Source organism: Halichoerus grypus, chromosome 9 (genome assembly GCF_964656455.1).
Source record: "Halichoerus grypus chromosome 9, mHalGry1.hap1.1, whole genome shotgun sequence".
Lineage (NCBI taxonomy): Eukaryota > Metazoa > Chordata > Mammalia > Carnivora > Phocidae > Halichoerus > Halichoerus grypus.
Window position 1 is genome coordinate 80,157,780 of NC_135720.1, and position 22,612 is coordinate 80,180,391.

Genomic DNA, 22,612 nt, shown 5'->3' on the forward strand with positions numbered 1-22,612 from the left:
AGGTCTCACTAGTCAGAAAGCTAGGAGTTATCTGCCAACCATTCCTCTCCTTCTTAATATCCATTCATTCAGTTGCTAAAGAACTGTACCTCTTAAAAAACATTTATTTCCTCTTCATTCCAATTAAAATGCCTTAATCAGGCTTTCTTTTTTTTTAAGTAGGCTCCATGCTCAGTGTGGAGTCCAACGTGGGGCTTGAACTCACAATCCTGAGATGAAGACCTGAGCTGAAATCAAGAGTTGGAAGCTTAACCAACTGAGCCACCCAAGTGCCCGTTAATCAGGCTTCTTTTATCACCTTAATTAAATTTCCTTAAATCATCTCTCATCTAGACACCCACAATGAACATGCTTGTCAAATGATCTTAAGGAAGCTCAATTATGGGACGCCTGGGTGGCTCAGTCGTTAAGCGTCTGCCTTTGGCTCAGGTCATGATCCCAGGGTCCTGAGATCAAGTCCCACCATCGGGCTCCTTGCTCAGTGAGGAGTGAGAAGCCTGCTTCTCCCTCTCCCTCTGCTGCTCCCCCTGCTTGTGCTCTCTCTCTCTAATAAATAAATAAAAACCTTTATATTAAAAAAAAAGGAAGCTCAATTATTATACCACATCTCTGATCAAAACCTTTCACTCTTTTTAACAATGTACTCTTTTCCCAAACTGCCGGCTGCAACCATTAGTAGGCTATAAAATCAATCCAGCAGCTTTCAACAACCAGTTCTTCAAAAAAATACTGTTTTATGAAATACATTTGAATAAACTAGAAAATACTGGCAAGTGCTGGATACACTGATAGTTGTTTTGTTTCATATATACACTCACTTTATACCACAAACCAGTAAACACATACAAATTTATACATGTATAAACACACTGCACATACATGTATATGCATGTGTATACTGGGTCATGATGTAAGCTCTTCCAGGAAAGCTTCTTGGTCCCTTATATTTCCCAACCCCCAAAGAGAATGAAGCATTCTTTTGCTGCTGCGTCTATACCATGTTAATACTTCCGTCAATCTTTAATCCCGTATTCGTGTTTCCCTACAAGACCATAAACTTCTAACACAGTATGTGGCACATAGCTAGCACTTGATGAATATCAAGTAAAATCATACTTTTGTGCTTGCTCAACAGTTTATTACCTAAATTAGAGTAGTAACAATTTTTTAAAGGCTTAAAACAGTGTAATGTAACAATACAATAAGCTAGCATTTATGAACATGCTGCATGTGCCAAGTATTTTCCTAATGCTTGACGTGTATTATTTAATTCTCATAGCCTTTTAGATGTTATTATTCTTCTCACTTTTTAAATGAGAAAACACAGGTAGAGACATTAATTTCCCAAATGTCACACAATAAGTGGCAGTGATGGAATTCAAAACCCAAACAGTTCTGATTCTAGAAAACAAAGATATATGTTATAGAATGTTAAAGATATGTTAAAAGAAAGTAGAAAATTAACTTACTTCAAATAAAAGTCTATAATAACATCATTTAAAAATTCTCCTTCACTTAGACAGTGCAGATCCTCATTAGTAACAGAGATGCCTCCCTTAGCTGGAGGTGGTGGATATACTATCAATCTGTAACAAAATAAAACAAACAAATTAAAAAACAAAAAAAAAAACAAACCACAAGCAAATGAACAAATATATACGTGTGTGTATGTATGTAACTGAAATGTAATAAAACAGAAAACAAATTTAAGAGCATTGCAATGTAAATGAATATTCTCACTTTTCCACAGGGCCCATGAAGATGGTATGATTCTCTCCAGTTTCTTCATCATCATCAAAAAATTGAAATTCTTGCTTGTTTTTAAGTTGTATTTTAGATTCAAGGGACACCTGGTAAAGGATATTATCAGTTTACAAAATCAATTGGGAAATTTTTCAATAAAAAAGCAAGCACAAGGCAAGAATACCTTACAATTTAAAAAATTTTTAAATATGAAAAAGTATACATGATTTTTAACAATTAAAAATAAGGAACAGGCAAAACTAGGGCCCACATTCTCTGTATGTATAGTTTCTCGAACAGTGATACTTTTCCAGTTTTTGTAACAATGGTTTTCTGGTATCTTGTCTATGATCTCTATCATCCTTATTAAATTAAATTATATTTGTAAACCCAAAGAACAGATATAATGGTTTTTGATTCTGGGAGTGGAGGCCCACCTAAGTTCAATGACTAGGCAATCCATGGGATATGGGAGCAGAGGCTCAGGGAACACAGTCCAACGAAATTCAGTTCCCCAGAATGAAGATGTCCTTAAAGAAAGAGCCTTGCATTGAAATTTTATTCTATCACAGCTGCCTTATGGCTTCAGTTGCTCTTTTCTTCCTCATTAATAATCTCTTGTAGCAAGTTCTGCAAAAGAAAGGGAATGGTTCCCCTTTCTTCTGTTCTTTTTGTCAACCCACTAACTGTGTGAATACCTCTTCTCTGTGAGACCTCTCTCGACTTCACCAAAATTGTGCCTTGAACAGCCCTATTTCCAAATTGTAGGCAGGTTGAAAGATTTTAAGTATTTCTAATAAATTAAGTCGGTTAAATTCAGTTGCAGGGTTAGGGGACAAATTTGTGTTATTTAACATTGTACTATGTGTTATAAGAATACACAGCTTTTGGTTCAGCTGGCTTCAGAGTTACCCACTATATGATTAGTTATTCCAGAACTGGATACATATGTTGATAGACACAATCAAATGGCATGTATTGTTTCCTAAGTTTTCAACCATGTATGCACATGTTACTTATAAATGTACATCAAGGACCAAAATTCCTTTATCTGTATTGAAGCCAATGGCATCATTGGGAACCACTAGCAAATTTAAGAGTAACAATCAATTTGGGGGCTCCTGGGTGGCTCAGTCAGTTAAGTGTCTGCCTTCGGCTCAGGTCATGACTCCAGGGTCCTGGGATTGAGTCCCACATTGGGCTCCCTGCTCGGTGGGGAGCCTCCTTCTCCCTCTCCCTCTGACTGCCACTACCCCTGCTTGTGTGCTTGCTCTCTCCATCAAAATAAATAAAATCTTTAAAAAAAAAAAAAAGTAACAATCAGTTTGAATGTAGCAGTATATGAACATGTATGTTCAGAGTGGGGGGGGAGAAAAAAGGATGAAAGAAAAAGAAAAGATGAAAAGAATACAGTGTGGAAAGGAACTAAAACTGCTTCTGAGACCTATATCAAGTACTATTTATGTCACAAGTCACCAACCCGCCATTAATGTTTTGCCACAAGATAGTTTACAAATCACATATAAAAGCAAATAATTCTGAAATGGATTTAAAAAAATCTAAGTCCAAAATGAGCAGTATAATGAAACATATTTCGCTTTAAAGCTACCCATTATTTTAAAAACTAAAAAACATAATTACGTTTTTAATTTTGTTTTCTTTTTGCACACAACTTCCTTTGATGCTCTCTTCATATGTTCTTGTACAGGCAACAAGTCTGCTATTGGCTTCTTCAAAGGGGATTTTTGCAAAAAAATTGGACACATTATTCTTTATGCCAATGTCAGTAATGATACTTTCAAATACCATATTTGCCTGAGGATCAAGGCCATTTTGAAAAATTAAAATTATGTATTGTTCTTCCAAATCTGAAAAGAAATCAATATAACTTTAAGTATAAAAGAAAAAAAATAGGCAAATAGATATTAGAAAAGAGTAACAACTAGTTCTTTCCAAGGATATCACCAGAAATCTGGTGTAAATGTTCAAAATACTGTTCGGTATACAGTGGATATATAATAAATACTGGAATAAAGACCAGTGACAGTGTCACCTAACAATGTCACCTAAAAGTTATTAAGAAAAAGGAACCAGAATACATTACCCTAGCAGCAAGCTTAAGAACAAATCTATTCATGGATGTAACTAATCTATTTCATCTCATAGAATCTGTATATAATTTTAAATATATTTCAATTAACATTTTTGTCAAACACAAATAAGAAACTGCCAGGTGAACTATTAATATCTCTAGAGAATTTAAGTGCAAAAACTGCTATTCACTAATGTGCTGATTCTTGCAGCTTTAATAGTAGCTATCATTTATTCATCATTAAGCTAAAGCAATTACTGCTGAAAAGTATTTACTTTACAATTAGTCATGCTATGTCATAAATGTTAGAGGTGAAGGGAAACAAATTGGAAAACTACATCTATTACTGTAGAGGATGAAGACTTATTCTATGAGCCAGCAAACTTCCTATTCAGGCTGTTTCAAGGATTCCAGAATTATATGGTTGATTTATACTTAGCACTCCTACCAGTGCATTACAAAATTTTCATTTTACTCAGATTATAGTGTTAAAATAAGGAGTGCAAACCTTTTTTGAGTTTTAACCCATTTTGAAAACTTTCTAAATGGGTAAACTTGGGTTTCATCTTTAGAAATTCCACTTTCTGTGGGCTTTTCTCCTCATCTATAACATGGGAATTATATTACATAATATATATATGTGTGTATACATATAAATACACATAATTATGTATCTTACAAGATCACTATAAGGATTATAGATAATACACATCTAAGGCATCTATTAAAGCACATTCACACTCTGCTATGCAATGCACTGTATGTATTATTATCATGTGTTCTACAAAACTTACTTTTTAATTTATTTGTTCCCTTAGAATCATTCCAAACTTTATCCTCCATATTCATTTGCAGTTGCATGCTCAGCTTTTGATAAACTGCTGGTATTGTCTGAAGAAACACGACTGGCAATTTTCGGACATTACACCATTCACATTTAGTTAGATCAGAGGTATTTAAAGTAATCCCTACAGGATCATTTTCTGGTTCTGGGGGAAAATAAATGGAATTAGAAAAGGAATCAATTCTTAAAATCATGAATGGAGGAAACGATGAGGAAATACAAGTTTAAAGTTAACCACATATTTGCTACGCTCTAAAAATATTAAGTGTAGTGGGAAATGAAAAATATAACTATCTTAAAGAAACTTCTACATTTTTTCCAAATGAAGGGGTTTCTAATGAAGTATACTTATAAAATTAAACATAGGTTTTATGATGTTACAGAATGAAATTACACTATTAAGATACATGCCCTTTGTTAAGAAGATATATGTAATAACTAATCATCTTCATGAACTCCATGAATATCATTTAATATTTTATTCCTGTAAAGTGTTTTATTGTAAAGAAAGCTTTAGTGAGTAAAAAGACATAAAAAAGCTTACCTTCTAGCTGTATCTTGATAAAATCTAAACAAAACTAAAAAATAAGATAAATTAGTACCAACCACGGTCTTATGAAGATTTTGCTACAAATACCCTAAATGACACATTATTTGAGACTTAGACTACAGAGGGCAGAAAAACGAAACCATCTACCATGTACTTAAATATGAAATATCCCCCCACTCCAAATTATCTTTCAGAAAGGCAAGCTTCACCTTTTTATTCAAGCACTTAGAACATTTTTTTTTTTTTAAAGATTTTATTTATTTATTTGACAGAGAGAGACAGTGAGAGAGGGAACACAAGCACGGGGAGTGGGAGAGGGAGAGCAGGCTCCCCACTGAGCAGGGAGCCCGATGTGGGGCTCGATCCCAGGACCCTGAGATCATGACCTGAGCCTAAGGCAGATGCTTAACGACTGAGCCACCCAGGCACCCCACTTAGAACATTTCTTATATTATTGGTTTATTTCTTAGAACTTCAAAGAAATGTTGACCAAATATTACAATGAAATCCTAAATACTCCTTACCTAGATTCACCAACTGTTAAAATTTTGCCACACCTACTCCCCATCACTCTATGTACATACACATCTCCTTTTTTGCTAAACCAGCATAAAACAAGCAGACGGCATCATGATAGTCCATCCCTAAATCCTTCAGGATACATCTCCCAAGAACAAAGATGTTCTCCTACACAACCAAAACAGCATTACCATATCTAAGAAGATCAAGATTAACTCCATCCAATATATACTTCTTACTCAAACTTTCCCAATTATTCAAAATTGTTCTTTATTGTGATTTATTTTAAGATTGTATTTATTTATTTGACAGAGCGAGAGAGAGCACAAGCCGGGGGAGCAGGAGAGGGAGAAGTAGGCTCCCTGCTGAGCAGGGTGCCCAACGTGGGGCTGGATCCCAGGACCCTGGGATCATGACCTATGCTGAAGGCAGATGCTTAACTGACTGAGCCACCCAGGTGCCCCTTTTATTGTGCTCCAATCCATGATTCTGTCAAGGTTACATCTGTCTTTTTTGTCTACCCCAGTCAGGACCAAAAATTTGCCCCCTTCTGTTCTTCATGATATGACCATTGAAGAATCCAGGCTAGGTTCTGCAAAATAGACAACATCTTGAACTTGTGTTGCCTCATTTTAAAATTCAGGCCACACATTTCCAGCAAATATAGCATACAGGTGATGTTTTATACCTCCTACTATATCATACTTGAAGGCACATGATGTCAGGCTGTCCCATTACTGATACAAAGCTTAATCACTTGGCAAAGGCAATGTGCCAGGTCTTTCCGCTGTTAAGATATATTTTTCCCTTAGTAATTAAATAGTAATCTGTGGAGAGATACTTGAAAGCTTGTGAATATCCTGTTCCCTAATAACCTTTCTGCTAATGGCTTTAGCATCCACTGAAGATCTTGTCTCAATCAGTTATTACTGGTAGTTATAAAAGGTGATTTTCTTTCTTTCTTTTTTTTTTTAAAGATTTTATTTATTTATTTGACAGAGAGAGACACAGCAAGAGAGGGAACACAAGCAGGGGGAGTGCGAGAGGGAGAAGCAGGCTTCCCAAAGAGCAGGGAGCCCGATGTGGGGTCCGATTGCAGGACCCCGGGATCATAACCTGAGCCGAAGGTAGACGCTTAACGACTAAGCTACCCAGGTGCCCCTAAAAGGTGATTTTCTAACTAAATTCTTTTAACATAGAGAAGACATATTAAGCCCACTATATTCTGAATTAATACTCACTTTGTGTGTTACATTAAGAGAATGAAAAACGTAGACACAGGAATTTCAAAATGCATTTAAAAATAAATTGGAGGCCATTTGCAACGACGTGGATGGAGCTAGAGCATATTATGCTATGTGAAATAAGTCAGAAAAAGGTAAATACCATCTGACTCACTCATGTGGAATTTAAAAAGAAAACAGATGAACATATGGGAAGGGGGAAAAGAGAAAAGGAGAGAGAAACCATAAGAAACTTTCTTTTTTTTTTTTTTTTTTGAGAGGGAGAGAGAAAGAGAGGGGGAAGAGGGGCAGAAGGAAGAGAGAATTTTAAGAATCTTAAGCAGGCTCCACATCCAGCTTGGAGCCTGACACCAGGCTCGATCTCACAACCCTGAGATCATGACCTGAGATGAAATCCGGAGTCGGACACTTAACCAACTGAGCCAGCCAGGTGCCCCCAAACCACAAGAGACTTTTTTTTTTTTTTTTAAGATTTTATTTATTTGAGAGAGAGAAAGAGCACGAGGGGAGGGAGGAGAGGAGGGAGAGAAAGAAACACACTCCCCACTGAGCAGGGAGCCCGACAATGGGGCTTAATACCAGGACCCCAGGATCATGACCCAAGCTGAAGGCAGACGCTTAATCGACTGAGCCAACCAGGCACCCCACCACAACAGACTCTTAACTCTAATAGAGAACAAACTGAGTATTGATGGAGGGAGGTGGGTGGGAGATGGGCTAGATGGGTGATGGGTATTAAAGAGGGCTTCTGATGAGCACTGGGTGTTGTATGTAAGGGATGAATCACTGAACTCCACCCTAGAAACTAGTATTACACTATATGGTCACTAAAATTTTAAAAATTAATTAATTGGACATTCTAGACTTTGGACATAATTCACCTGGCTCACTCAGTAGAGCACACAACTCTTGGATCTCAGGATTTTGAGTTCAAGACCCAGAATGGGTGTGGAACCTACTTAAAAATAAGTTGGACTGATATATAGAAAGATGAACAGATACATGAAAAGCAAGTTTAGTAAAATGCTAACGGAAGAATCTAGCTGGGAGTTTTAGAAGTGTTCACTGTAAAATTATTTCAACTCTTCTGTTTAAAAATTTTCACAATGTAGAAAAAGGACGCAAAGAAATATAAAATAAATTTAGTAATTATTACAACTGCAAAGTCTAGCATGTCACAAAACATACCTTCTAAAAACTGTTTGAAGGTAATATGCTAAATTGTTAGATGACTCAAAAAGTAGCAATAAGGATGACATAAACACTAACATGGAAACATTTAAATAACACTGTCATATGAGATATAAAAATAGAAGCATGTCTAAGTATCTGTCATTTAAAAATTTGTGTGTAACTAAATTACAAGTAGACACTGGGCTATTTCACCATCATCTCCAAGAGTTTCTAAATTTAAGTTAGTTTTACATCTTCTCAATTTTCTCACTGGAAAAATGAGGAATTGCATTATATTTAGGTATATATGGTATTCCCAACAATGTAAGCCATTTTCCTGTAAAATAAAAGTATTTGCTTTTAAAGGCACTACTTTTAAATAAAATTGGCTGGCTCACTTGGTAGAGTATGTGATTCTTGATCTCAGGGTCATAAGTTCAGCCCATGATGGGTGTAGAGAGCTTACTTAAGAATAACCTAACCTAACCTAACCTAACATAAAATAAAAGGGGTGCCTGGGTGGCTTAGTCAGTTAAGTGCCTGCCTTTGACTCAGGTCATGATCCCAGAGTCCTGGAATTGAGCCCTGCATCGGGCTCCCTGTTCAGTGGGGACTCTGCTTCTCCCTCTGCCCCTTCTCCTCCCCCTGCTTATGCTCTTTCTCTCTCAAATAAATAAATCTTTAAAAAAAAAGACTAAAAATAAAATAAAAAGATTTAAAATTGGCACTTCCAGATAGTACCAATTCTTGCAATGAATGAATTTAAAAGAATTAAATTACCCAATAATAAATGACATTTGATAAAGTACATAAAACAGTAAAACATTTAAAATTGGTTTGAGATTAATGATGACATGGCAGATAAATTATTTCACTATAAAACATAAGGAAGTTATATTCAAGAAGAAAATGTCAAATCATCTTTTATTTAAAAAAAAAAAATTTTAGAGCAAGAGAGAGAAAGAGAGAGTTGGGAGGAGGGAGGGGGAAGAGAGAGAATTCCAAGCAGGTTCCATGCCCAGCTCGAAGCTTGACACAGGGCTCAATCCCGTGACCCTGAGATCATGACCTGAGCCAAAATCAAGAGTTGATGCTTAAGTGGCTGAGCTACCCAGGTGCCCCAAATCATCTCTTTTTTTAATACATTATCTGAAGAAATTGCAGATTAATTATACTTCATCAAAGAACGTTCTCTTGAAAAATCCCATGGTACAAGGAAAGTTAATACCATAGATTACAAAATTCCACATTATAAACTCAACTACTTATTGGCTGAAATATTTCATTTAGCATTAAAAAAAAAAAAACCTGCATGAACACATTTTATATTACATGTACTGCCTTTATTTATTTAAATTTTTAAAAAATTTGTCTTTCATTTCTTAAAATAAATTCATGAAGTTAGTTTCTTTCACTAGATCATATATAACCTAACTTGGCAACTTGCATGTAAAAAATTTTTTTACTCCAATTTTAATGTTTTTAAAGTAATCTCTAGGGGCGCCTGGGTGGCTCAGTTGGTTAAGCGACTGCCTTCGGCTCAGGTCATGATCCTGGAGTCCTGGGATCGAATCCCTCATCGGGCTCCCTGCTCAGCGGGGAGTCTGCTTCTCCCTCTGACCCTCCTCCCTCTCATGCTCTCTGTCTCTCATTCTCTCTCTCGCAAATAAATAAAATCTTTTAAAAAAATAAATAAATAAACTAATCTCTAACATGTGTGGAGACTATTTAAACCCCTAGATCAAGTGTCACATGTTCTACAAACTGAGCCAGCCAGGCGCGCCAATGTAGTTCTTGTTAGCTAGCCTTGAGACCAATTATGCCACTTTCAACTAAATGTCTAACTTACCAGCAAAACCTTAATTATCATATTGAAAAGTTCTGAATAACGGTGTTAATGTGGGGAAAAACCATAAAACCTACAGGGTACCCCTGAGAATTTTTGAGGTATTTTGACTTAGAATGACATTTTTATTAACTGACAGAAACCAGGAAAGATAATCTATACTATGAAGACCTATAACAAAACACAAATTTCATAAATCCCTGACAACCTTGATGTATGTTACAATGTTACTGGGTACTGGACATTGTAGTCTGTATATTATTTGCTTTAAATCTCTGGAGTACTTTTTTTAATGGTGAGAAGCTGGAGTTAAAGATTAAAAAAAAATGCAGGTTTCCCATACAGCTTTGCTCTAGTAAGAAATCAGGTCCATAATTCATTTTCTCCTACATTAACTTATAAGTCTTTTTGTTCCTTTTGATCATATTGTATCATGAAACTATGACTCCTAGAAAATAAATAACTACTACTTACCATAATTTAAATAGTAATAATAAAACTACCTTTTAACTTTCCTGATGTAATACAATGTGTTTTCTTAAAGACTCTGCTTTATGTATAAGGAACAATACTAGGGGACCAGGTTTGAAAGAATAGATGAAAACAGACAGCTGGGGACACCAAGTTAAGTCATTATAGAATAAAAGGTACAAACTAAGTGCAGTGCTATAGGAAGATTAATCTACCAATAACGTGTACAATACATTAGAAAAAAGAAAAATGATGACTAAGAAGGCTGGTTAAGGAGATTATATTAAAATTTCAAATAGAAAATACGCATTTGAATTAGACTGGTGGCAGCAGAATTAACAAGTATGACAAGTATAATAAGGACTATAGAAAGTCCTTTAGGCTTTGTGGACAATGAACTAGTCCAAAAGCACAATGCCTCTTGGGTGGCAATTTATTCCAATCATCTAAGAGTCTTAATGCTGCAAAAGACATTTTTCTGCAGCCCCCAAAGCTTTTGGATCCTTCTTTCTCTCATTATCATTCTTTAAAATACTCTTTTCATGCACTGAGCTGGCACGAGAATAAAATAGTAAAATACTGGTTTTCTAACTTAGTGAGAATAAGTATCTTTCTATGATGAATATGTCACTACCTTAAACATTACATTATAAGTTTTTACCCAGTGATTTTTATTGTAAGGAGCTGTTTATACTTGTCTATATTCTCTTAAAGCAATTTGAAATCTTGAAATAATTTTTAATATTCTATTAAGTTAAACATTTTAATTAAAAAATTTTTAAATATTATATATTAGCCTTCCCTATGGAATTTTGAATCTCATAATTGGTACAGTAAAAAGCTTACGAATGTACTTACAATTACGGGCTCTATTAATAGCCGGAAGAGTGTTCCTACTCGTATACTTCGACAGTTTAAAATGACACTGTCAAAGGAACTTTGGCAGCTTAAAGATACAGGATCAACTAAAGTTTCTTGAGACGTCACTTTACGACGTTTTAGAGGTGTGTTGACAATAGAATTACCAAACTGAAAAAGAAAAATAAATTTTCACTTAATTAAGCAACTAAAACAAGGCTGCAAACTAAGTACACATATGCAAAGAGGATGCAACATAAAAAAATGTAATTATCAAAACATAAAAGACTGATTTTACTTCAACAGGAGAATATTTATTGATTTCATATAATAGAAATCCTTCCTATTTTGTCCAGCTATACCTTATCTAGTCATTACATGATATTCCATTAATAGCACAGAATTGAGAAATGGTAATTTGGGAATCAGACTGCCTAGGTTCAAATCATAGCTATACCACCTTTTAATTATCTGATTTTTAAAATAATAACTCCTTTGATTTCCTAAACTGTAAAATACTGAGTATTCAAATGAACTAATGTATACAAGCAGCTTAGCACAGTGCTTCATGCACAGTAAAATGTTAGACGAAAGTTAGCTAGTAATAGTGGTAGTGGTTATAATGCTTGGATTAAATCAGCAATTCTTTTTTTTTTTTTTTTTTTTAAGATTTTATTTGAGAGAGAGGTGAGAGCGAAAGAGACCATAAGCAGAAAAGGGGTGGGGGGCAGAGGGAGAAGCAGACTCCCCATTGAGCAGGAAGCCTGATGCGGCTTGATCCCAGCAGGATCATGATGCAAGCAGAAGGCAGACGCTTAGCTGACTGAGCCATCCAGGCATCCCTAAATCAGGAATTCTTTAGAAAACAGGTACTTAGGTGAATGGTTATTTACAAAAAGATTCTTCTTTATATATTTTAAAATGTTAAAGTACTTGATCTATTAAGATTTCAGCCACTTCCACATGCAAATTAATCATAATATATTATTTTGGGTATATAATTTAATTGTACTGAAGTTATGCTAAAAATTTTATTATTATCACAAGAATAAAACATGATCTTGACAGAAGGCAAGAAAAAAAAAATCCACTGCATAGAGACAGGCACTATTTTCCCATTGTCCCTCTAGAGGTATTTCTATGATGTATGGCATAAGAAAAAATATGTATTAAAACAAAACACACACACACACAGACACACACACACACCCTCCAAATTGTCCCTCTAGAGGTATTTCTATGATGTATGGCATAAGAAAAAATATGTATTAAAACAAAACACACACACACACACACACACACACACACACACACACACACACCTCCTCCTCCTCCTCCAAACTGCTTTTTCAGGCTTATCACAGATTAATCATGAATATTTTCCAAAATTATTAATAGAAACCTATTAAAGAGGTTTAAAGCCCTTTTTTTAGTTTCAGAATTATTTCTTCAAATGAAATGTTATTTAGCTCATTAATAAAATACATAATTTAAGAGCTGCTCCAGTTGAATCCGAAGTGGAGAGACTGAGTCTAGAAGTGGGTGGTCCACATCCTCCCAAGAAGCCTCTAAAAGAGCACTGAGGAACCCTTATTATTCAGTGTGCCAGTCTGAAAACTGTTCACCCACAAATTCCATCATATGGAAATTCATTATTTATTTCATCGAACCATCCTAGGCTGGATATATGAGTTCTTTCTGACCTTACCCCATGACACACTATTCTCCTCCAAGCATTTTTGCAGCTAAATCATGGTATTATATATAACTACTGTCAAACTGCCCTCCAGCATAGCTATACCAATTTACACACTCAACTTTCCATTTCTCCAAACACTAACCAAAATGAACACTATTACATACTTCAAAAATTTTCAACATCTGACAGTTAACAAAATGTATTTTAATTTCATTTTCAGTACTTCATTACCTTTTTAAAACTATTCATTTCCTTTACTCATTTTTCTATGGTTTGCTTCCATTTCTTGATTTTTAAGAAACAAAAAATACGTAAAGGACCAACTCACACTGTCACACAGTTCACTGTTTTTCCCCCACTCACATTTACCTATCAAATTCAGCTTATGGTGTTTTGGTATACTGTTCTGTACTTTCCATTTAATAAAATATATTCATCTCTTCATTTACTATTTTTGCTTGGCTGAAATGCTTGAAAAGGCATTCCCAAATTATATTAAAAATAATCCATATTCTTCTAGCATCATTATAGTTACTCTGTTTTTCATTCGTTTTCCATCTTAACAACGAAGTATATATGTTTCCATATTTTTATCTATACTGATAACAATTCCTGACATGTATATGTAATTTTTTAACATACAAGTTTTTATTTTTTAAAAGTTTTTTCTAAAAATAAAAAAAATATGCATAAATTTCTGTAACTTGGTATTCCTACCTACCAATACCATGTAGAAATCCTAAAAGTCATTTATACAGCTCTAATTCTTAGTCAATGGCTGCATAATAGTCTACAGTATGGATATACCATAATTTCTCCAGCCACTTCGTATTAATGAACAATGATTCTGTTTGCATTTGTTTGCCAATAATCATGTTTATACATACGGTCTTAGATACTCCCTCTCTGTAGGGAAAAGTTTGAGACTGAGTCTAGGGAATGAATATTTTGGTCATTTAGCACACATTAAAAAATTTTAATAGATGTTTTTACAACTGCTTTCCCAAAAGGCCATAACAACTTTCTTTTCCACCTGCAAATCAGAAAAGTACCCTTTCCCTTGGAGTCTAGCCAGCAGTCCATATTAATTGATTTTGTATTAATTTTTAAAGTGTTAAGTTCATCTGAATTTTCTCCCCTTTTTGTCTTTCTCTATCTTTAGATTACAAATTACAAACATTCCTTTCTAGATCCATTTATTGACATAATTTCTGTTATCTTTTGCCACCTGAACATTTTGAAATTTTTATATATTAAAATATAAAATAAAACATAGCATACAATAGCATCATAGTATAATACATCCAAGTTAAAAATGACTTCTCCCTGTCCACTAGATTATACAAATATACTTGTTCATACTTATATTTCACTATAAAGTTGATGTTGTTTCTTCTTGTTGAATTTTTCACATTTTAAGCTTTTAATTTAATAGAAATTTATTTTTGTATATGTTTTAATGTTCTTTTAAATAATCTTCCAATTGGTTATTTTAAGCCCCACTTAATGAATAATTTATCTTTTTCTCCTAATGACACTGCCAAATTTCCCTCTAAAAAAAGTATTTACATCCCAAAGGGGGGACTTAATCTGAATAAATGGCAATAAATATGAAAAGTACCTGGTCTTTCATTCTTGCTTTTCTTGGCAATGTAACTGTATTTAACTCTGAATCTGCTGGAATGCTTCTTAGTTCATGCTCTACTCTACAGATATTTTCATTTAGTGCTGCTTCTACTTTTCCAGTGGATGGTGCTGGGGAAGAACATGCTGAATCAGCAGGTTGAGGAGATATGCTTTCTCTTCTGTTAGTCCTGTCATTGTCATCATCATCATCATCACTGGACAAAATTACTATAAAGAAAATGTTAAATACTTCAGGTATTTCATTTCTGTCAGTTAAATATGTAAATATATTATACCAAAGCAGGAAATATACCAAATTTGCTTTGGATCTCTTCCAGAACTGAGATTAATAAAAATGAATGAAGATACAATCCATTCTATCTGATGAAAAGTTAAATTTGGAGACAATTAAAAATGAAAAAAAGCATAAGAACTAGCTTTTTTTAAATAGAATATACAAATATGAAATTATTCTGTAGTCCATTACCATCACCCACACAGGAAATATACACAAGTTATAGCAAAATTTAAATGTTTATCATAGATCTATTTCAGGGTTCTAGAAAGTCTCAAGAATGAAGATAATCTGCATTGTAAATAGCATGCATTGTAAATGTGTGTGAAACTCCATGTGACCAAATAATTTTATTTCACATAGGAAATCACTAAAATCATAATTGGTCCTTGGGAGAATGTGGACCAGTGTTCATTGCTCAGTAAATTCTGTGGAGTAAGTGAATATGGGCATGAAAAGATATTATGAAGGGAATTTGCTCTTAGACCTTCTGCTCATTATTGGTCTTATCAAACCCATCTTTATATCATAATTCCCCAGAGCCACCCACAATGCACTTGAGTCAAACCCTAACTCCTTACTATGGTTTATAAATGTACATAATCTGGCCACTGCCTACTTCAACTTTCTTATACTACTCTATTATCCCCTCTTTCTGCTCTAGGCACACCATCCATTTATATTGTTCCTCAAACTCCACAGCTTGTTTTTGTCTGGATTGCAATTCCCCTAACACTTTGCATTTCTGTCATCAAATATTAGCTTTTTGATTGATTACCCAATCTAAAGTAAGCACACAGGTACTTGGCATATTCATAACAACTGTGATATAAATTTTCTGTTGTTTTTTGTTGTAGATGTTTACTTGCTCTCTCCTCACTACATAAAAACTATGAGAGAGCAGGATCATTGCCTTGTTCACTGCTATATTCTGAGTCTAAAACCGCCTGGTGAAGAAAAAGAATTCAAAAATCATGTGTTGAAGAACACATAAACTTGTAGAAGCAATTTTTTTTTAGAATCCCATACGTAAATGTTTAGTTAATATTTTTTGAGTAATACACATGCCCCAGAGAGGCATAATCCCCAGCATCACTCCACTTATCTTTTTTATTTTGCTGTCTAGTCTCAGGAGCAAATGCTAAACTGGATCTTTTTGGAACCATTTCATTAACAAAAAACCTAACAAGCCAGATTAGCAGGTCTAAGCAGATTTATACATATTTGAAAGTTAGGGTTTTTTAATTTACTATTTACCTCAGTTTCTCTTCTCTGTGAAATTAGGGTCTAAAATGGTACCTATTTCAAAGAACTGTCACAAGAACAAACGATTTAATATATAAAAGGTTTAGCACAGTGCCTGACATATATAAACTTTAAAAAAAAGTTCATGAACTACATCAATTATTTACAAAAAACCATATAGAAACATATATATTAAAGAGGAAGCATACTGTTCCATTGATAATTTTATGATGCTTCAGGGACATTAAAACTTCTCTATCTACTATATAAAAAATTCATTTAAAAGCCCCAATGCTGCAACAGATAGAATCATACTACATGGCTCTTGTTTTATTAACTTAAAATAAATGAGGGTTGTGCTCAATGACACCATAATTGCAAAGCAAGTGGGAAGTGTGCAAAGACACCATATACTTAAAAATCTTGTTCTCATAGCTAATTTCATTCTGTATATTCTATGTGATACATAAGATTCTGCATCAGGGTCTATGATGGATGAATTGTGTCCCCTCAAAATACATACGTTAAAGCTCTAAACCCCTGTGACTATATTTGGAGATACAGCCGATAAGAAGGTTAAATGAGGTTAATAAAGGTTAAATGAGGTCATAAAAGTGAGGCCTTAATCTAATAGGACTGGTGTCCTCATAAGAAGAAGAAATGCAGAGGTTTCTCTATGCAAGCATAGAAGAAAGGCCATGTAAGGACACACTGAGGAGGTGGCTGTCTACAAAGTGATGGCACTTTGATCTTGGACTCCCAGTCTCCAGAACTGTGAGAAAACAAATTTCTGTTGTTTAAGCTACTCAGTCTATGGTATTCTGTTACGGAAAACCAAACACACTAATACAGGATCTTTGTACTTATATTCCATCTTGTTCCTATAGATATCAGCACATCCTTCTCTTTACTTCATTCTGGGCTCTCTTCAACAGTTACTTTATCAAAGGTGCCTATTCTACCACCTATCTAAAATAGCACCCTTCCTCATCTTGACACCTAACAATTAGCACACTCTATTCCTTGGACCGTCCTTCACTTTTCTACACAGAATTTATCACCACTACTTGAGACACTGTACATTTTATTTACTATTTGACCGCCCAGGACATAATAAAAGTTTCATGATAATAAACTACTTTAATAGGAATACAAATTTAAGAATGATTAAGTATATAAGGAAAACAGACTTTAGAACCAGAAAAACCTGTTTTATGAAAATCTAAACTCAAACAGTTCCTAAGTATATAATATTGAGAAGTTAAGCTCCTTAAGCCTAGGTTGCCTCATTTATAAAATGGGATGTATTCATGTCTACCTCACATGCAAAGCAAGGCACATAAGCATTCAATAAATGATATTTTTTATTACTAATAAAAAGATTCTTAAAACCTATTTTTCCATGTATTTTAATGGGAAATACTTAGTCTTCATTTTTTTTTTTTCCTTTTTTGAGCAGGGGAGTGAATGAAATTTATGCTTTATGGTTTTAATTCATGGTTGATATGGTCCTAAGTCAAGCTCTGAATATTAAACCACTTAAGGCACCTCAAAACCACGTAAATTTATTTTCTTTTTAACTTATCACCTTAGCCTTATTAACTTCTAGTTCTCTCATCCTAGAAATCTCCTCAGGATGGTAAGTTTCCTATATAACATTTGGCTCAGTAATAGTACCCAATAACTACCTAGTGAGAGTTTTCTTCATATCTAACCATTAAAATGTAAAAACCTCATCATTAGGAAAGATTCAAATGACATTAACAATATTTAATATTGTACTGGTATAACACTAAAATGTATCATAAAATACTCATCAAATACCAACACCATCATAATATAACAGAATGTTGGTTAGACACTCATCATACAGTAATCATTTTTTTTAACTGAGTTCTTTTAAGATTTATTTATTTATTTGAGAGAGAGAGAGAGAGCACGAGCAGAAGGGCAGAGGGAGAGGGAGAGAGAATCTCAAGCAGACTCTGAGCTGAGCGCATAGCCTGATGTGGGCCTCAAGCTCATGACCCTGAGATCATAAACTGAGTTGAAACCAAGACTTGTAAGCTTGATCAACTAAGCCACCCAGACACCCCTGAGTTCTTTTTGAAAAATAAGCTAATGTACTGGTATGAGCTAAGGTTTTTACATTGAATCAAATTAAAATAGAACTTGACATATTTCCCAGGTTAAAAAAATTTTTTTAATTTTATCCCCTTTTATTTACCAGTTTTTAAAGTAATGATTTGGAACCTAAGCAACCTCCAAAGGTAACCAATGGAGAGCTTTTCTTCTTTTGGGGGGATATCACTATGAGCTAATTAATTTTAATATATTTGACATATTTCAATAAATAGTTATACGTTTTGTGACCCAACCAGTCCCATTACTGGTCAGTAGGAGCCCTTTCTTTTTTAGCTCCTGTGTCCTTTTGACATGTCCATAGTCGTTTTTGACTGCTTCCATGCTTCCTGACATGAGTAGATGATCTAGATCTATTAAATATACTCCTGCTCTGGACTTGGAGTCAGCCATTTCTCTGAGAAGTTCTAGTTATTTTTACTGAGAAATGGTATTCAAAAAACACAAAAATGGGAACTAGGATTGTTCACTTCTATTTAAGAGAATATATATTAAATAATCTCACACTATTATGTCCAATTCAAGCTTAAAATTATGGGATTTTTATTTCTCTGATTTTACTTTTGAACTCCCTTTCACTAACAATGAAAATCCTGGTTTCTGGAGACACTATAATTGCTTATTGCTTTATCAATATATGTATTTAGAAATAACAACACCAATATTATTAATAACAATATTACTAAGTACACTTAGGATTTCTTTGCAGTTCTATTTAACGTTAAAATATATCACATTAGGAATGTATAGCCACAGTATTATTTTAATTTAAATTCACTTGAAAGAATTCTCCTGTGTGTTCAAGCCACCGACTAGATACATAAATAGGTTCATTAGTTTCATCTTGGTTTTGGTTTTTTTTAAACTTCCAATTTAATTTTGTTTTATAATCATGTAAAACATTTACATGGTTCCAAAGTCAAATCTACAAAAAAAGAGTTTGTTTGGAAATATCTAACATCTATCCCTAATTCCTACATTGTTTCCTCCCTTCTAACCAACTACTTTTTAAAATTAGTTTTTGGTGTATCTTTCCATTTAAAAAAATCCCTATATTCATTCTCCTGCCCTTCACAAATAAAGGGCAGCACATATTCACCCTGATCTGTACCTTGCTTTATTCATGTTATTAAAGATCTTAGAAATCATTCTACAGAATATTGAGATCTTTCTCTCCTTTTGCAGCTATGGGTACTATAGTTTATTCAACTACTTCCTGATTGTTTCCAGTCTTTGGCTATTTATTACAAACAGGACTGCATTTCATATACACACATATATGCACCTATGTCTAAAGGTAGGAAAAAGATTTAGGGGAAGAGTAAAAGTGGCAAGGGAACTAATTTTCACTGAGTCCTTTCTGTGTATCAAATACTTTATTTACTGGGCTTTGCTAGGCAGTTTAAATGTTATTTTATTTACTTCCTCAAAAACTCTGTCAGGCAGAAAATAATCCATTTACAAATCAGAGAGATTAAATTAACTGAGCCAAAGCTAGAAAGTTGGGCATTAACTGGCATTTGACCTATGACTAGGGCCAAGGTCTGTGCTTTTCTTTTTTTAACTATTTAAGGTGGACAGGATGAGAAGAAAGTCAGTTATTTTCCAACTACATGGACAGTTTTAATCATCTACCCAAAAAACATGTTACATAACTGACACAAGAGATACCTATTAAAACTACACTTCTCAAATATGCTCATGTTCACATTAAAAATATATGTAAAAAATATTGGATTGATATAAGTAATACTAAAGGGAGTAAAATACTTACTTGGATCATTTAGGTCTGACAGGCTTGTTTTCCTTTCTTTCAGGTTTGTGATTTTGGCTACTTTTGCCCTAGGTAAAATGACTTTCCCATTAGTCTGTAAATAATTCTGTCTACTATCATCACAATTCACAATAATATCAACTGGAATCTTTCCCACACTGTTGCCATAAAACTTCTTGGATGGTAATGCTGTGTTTTGTGCCTTCTGTCCTCCAGAATTCTGATGAATTGATGTTCTTAATAATGGTCCAGTAGATTCACTCAAAGTTATAGCTTGTCTGCAATTTCTTTGCAAATCCTTAGGAAAAAGAATACCACAACTTTGGCATTTGGTCTGATTTTCCTTTTCTTTTCCACATTTTGGACAATATCCACACTGTTTAGAAACCTTAAGTTCCAAAAGAATAAAAAAAAAAAAAAAAAAAAAAGACTTTGGCATTTTATTTCAACATCATGGAATAAAAAGTAAGATCTCAAAATTAAGTCTCTTACTCCCCATCATCATCACCAAGGCTACCACAAAATGCTAAATACTAAATACATCATGTTACTTGGGATTTAGCATCAGGATGCTGGAAGGAATTTTTGGACCCATCTAGTCCATCTATACTACTAAATGGCTACATAAAGATTTTCTATGGCATACAGAGCATAAATAATCTTAATGGAATAAATATCTAAATCTTCAATTTCCACATATCATTCCAAAACCTGACTTGATTATGCCTCTGATGGAAAAGTATCTCCTGCCAGAACTGTTCTCATAGTTAAAAAAAAAAAAAAAAGCGCTCAACTTCCATTTGAAATATTACAACGGTATACTACCCTGGAGTATAAACCATGAAACCAAACAAAAGGATAATTTTAAATGTTGGAAAAAATAATCAATTCTAAGTATTGGTTAACAAAAACTTTTACAAGACAACTGATTTCTAAGACAGTGCTTCAGAAATATTTTAAGGAAGGCCTAATCTAGATTACAATTGTGAGATTATTAAAAATATTTTTGGTGGTAGAGCTTCCTTTGATTTGGGACATATAATTTAAGAGTTCAAGGATTGTTTTCATACTCATACACTTATTTATGTGAAAAAGGTTCTTTAGCACATATGACTATAAGAAGGAAAAACATGAAGAGATGTTGAATCCTATCTCAATATGCAACATAATATTTATTCATGGACACAGGAATTGAGGAAAACAATCAATGTCTCTAATTAAGACATACATTTCTAATAACTTTACTTTTTATGTCAAATAATTACTTAATCAAACTATAACATAGTTTTAATCAAAAGTCTACCAATAAAAACCAAATAACTCAATCAAAAAGAAATTTTTTTAAATACTTCGAGCCTTATATCATAGGAAATAAGTGGATAAATACTTCTGGCAGTGAGATTTTAGAGACAGTAATTATTAAGTGCTATAGTATTTGGATGCTACCAGATCCATATATGAAGAAAATGAGTTAACCACTCTATTTTAAAATGTTATTCCTTTTACTGTGTCAACTATAACATCCTATGTAACCATTTAAACTTGAAACAAAAAATGTTGAATGTCAACTTAAAAATATGTAAGAGAATACATAGTTGTTTAAAAAAGTCTTTTAGGTGACAGAAGTCATCAAGCAGTTGTAGGAGGATTGACTTGTAAGTGGTAGTTATATATGATCACTTGTGTAAACATAAATTTCAAAATTCACTGAGCTAAATGCTTATGGTCTATACATTTCTTCTACGTAAATCTGTAACTCAAAAATACGTAGAGAAAGTCTAAAGCCCACTGTTATAGTCTTATCTCCTTGTTTTAAAGATGGGAAAACTGACAAAAATGGTTTGTCCTACATGACCCACATCAAGCCGTTCTATTATACTATGTTACCTATTCAAGAATCTACCCCAGATAACAACAAAGAATGAAACCAAGCTTCAACCAAGGCAAAGGTGAACTTAGGAGAACATGAGCTCACTATCTCAGCATAGGTAGATTAAAAACAAAAACAAAAACAAAAAAAACATGTGTCTTTCTCTGCCAGTACATAGTTTTGTCTAGAATTCAGTTATACTACTTGTGGAGTCTAGGTCTAAGGAATTTATTTTTCTCATAGCACTTTTGATAGGGCCCTGTGTATTTAGGATGCATAGTTAGCAGGTGAACTATGCAAACAACTGGTTAGACACAAATATGGGACAGATTATCTAACTGAAATTCTAGCCTATTGTCAATTAGGGAAAGAAATAATAGTATAGTTAAACCTTAAACAACACAGGTTTGAACTGCACAGTTCACTTACATGATGATTTTTTTCTTATAAATACAGTACAGTACTATAAATGTATTTTCTCTTCCTTATGATTTTCTTAACATGTTCTTTTCTCTAACTTACTTTATAGTAAGAATACAGTATATAATATAACATGCAAAATATGTGTTAATTGCCTGTGTTGTTGGTAAGGCTTCCAGTCAACACAGTAGATTATTAATA

The 22,612-nt window shown here is 33.8% G+C and overlaps 1 protein-coding gene across 7 annotated transcripts in view; it reads right to left on the reverse strand.

Annotated features, from left to right (window-relative positions):
* The window catches only part of SENP6 (SUMO specific peptidase 6), a 115,286-nt gene that overhangs the window by 26,311 nt on the left and 66,363 nt on the right, over positions 1–22,612 (reverse strand). For 4 of the 7 annotated variants that reach the window (XM_036094079.2, XM_036094078.2, XM_036094077.2 and 1 more), the window contains 8 exons: positions 20,122–20,509; positions 14,661–14,893; positions 11,341–11,511; positions 5,224–5,257; positions 4,630–4,824; positions 3,385–3,611; positions 1,741–1,850; positions 1,470–1,586 (listed from right to left, as the gene is read on the reverse strand). In XM_036094079.2, coding sequence (XP_035949972.1) covers positions 1,470–1,586; positions 1,741–1,850; positions 3,385–3,611; positions 4,630–4,824; positions 5,224–5,257; positions 11,341–11,511; positions 14,661–14,893; positions 20,122–20,509 — 1,475 coding nt within the window. The remainder of the gene's footprint in view (positions 1–1,469; positions 1,587–1,740; positions 1,851–3,384; positions 3,612–4,629; positions 4,825–5,223; positions 5,258–11,340; positions 11,512–14,660; positions 14,894–20,121; positions 20,510–22,612) is intronic. The other 3 variants (XM_036094083.2, XM_036094081.2, XM_036094087.2) reach the window with 2 other exon arrangements.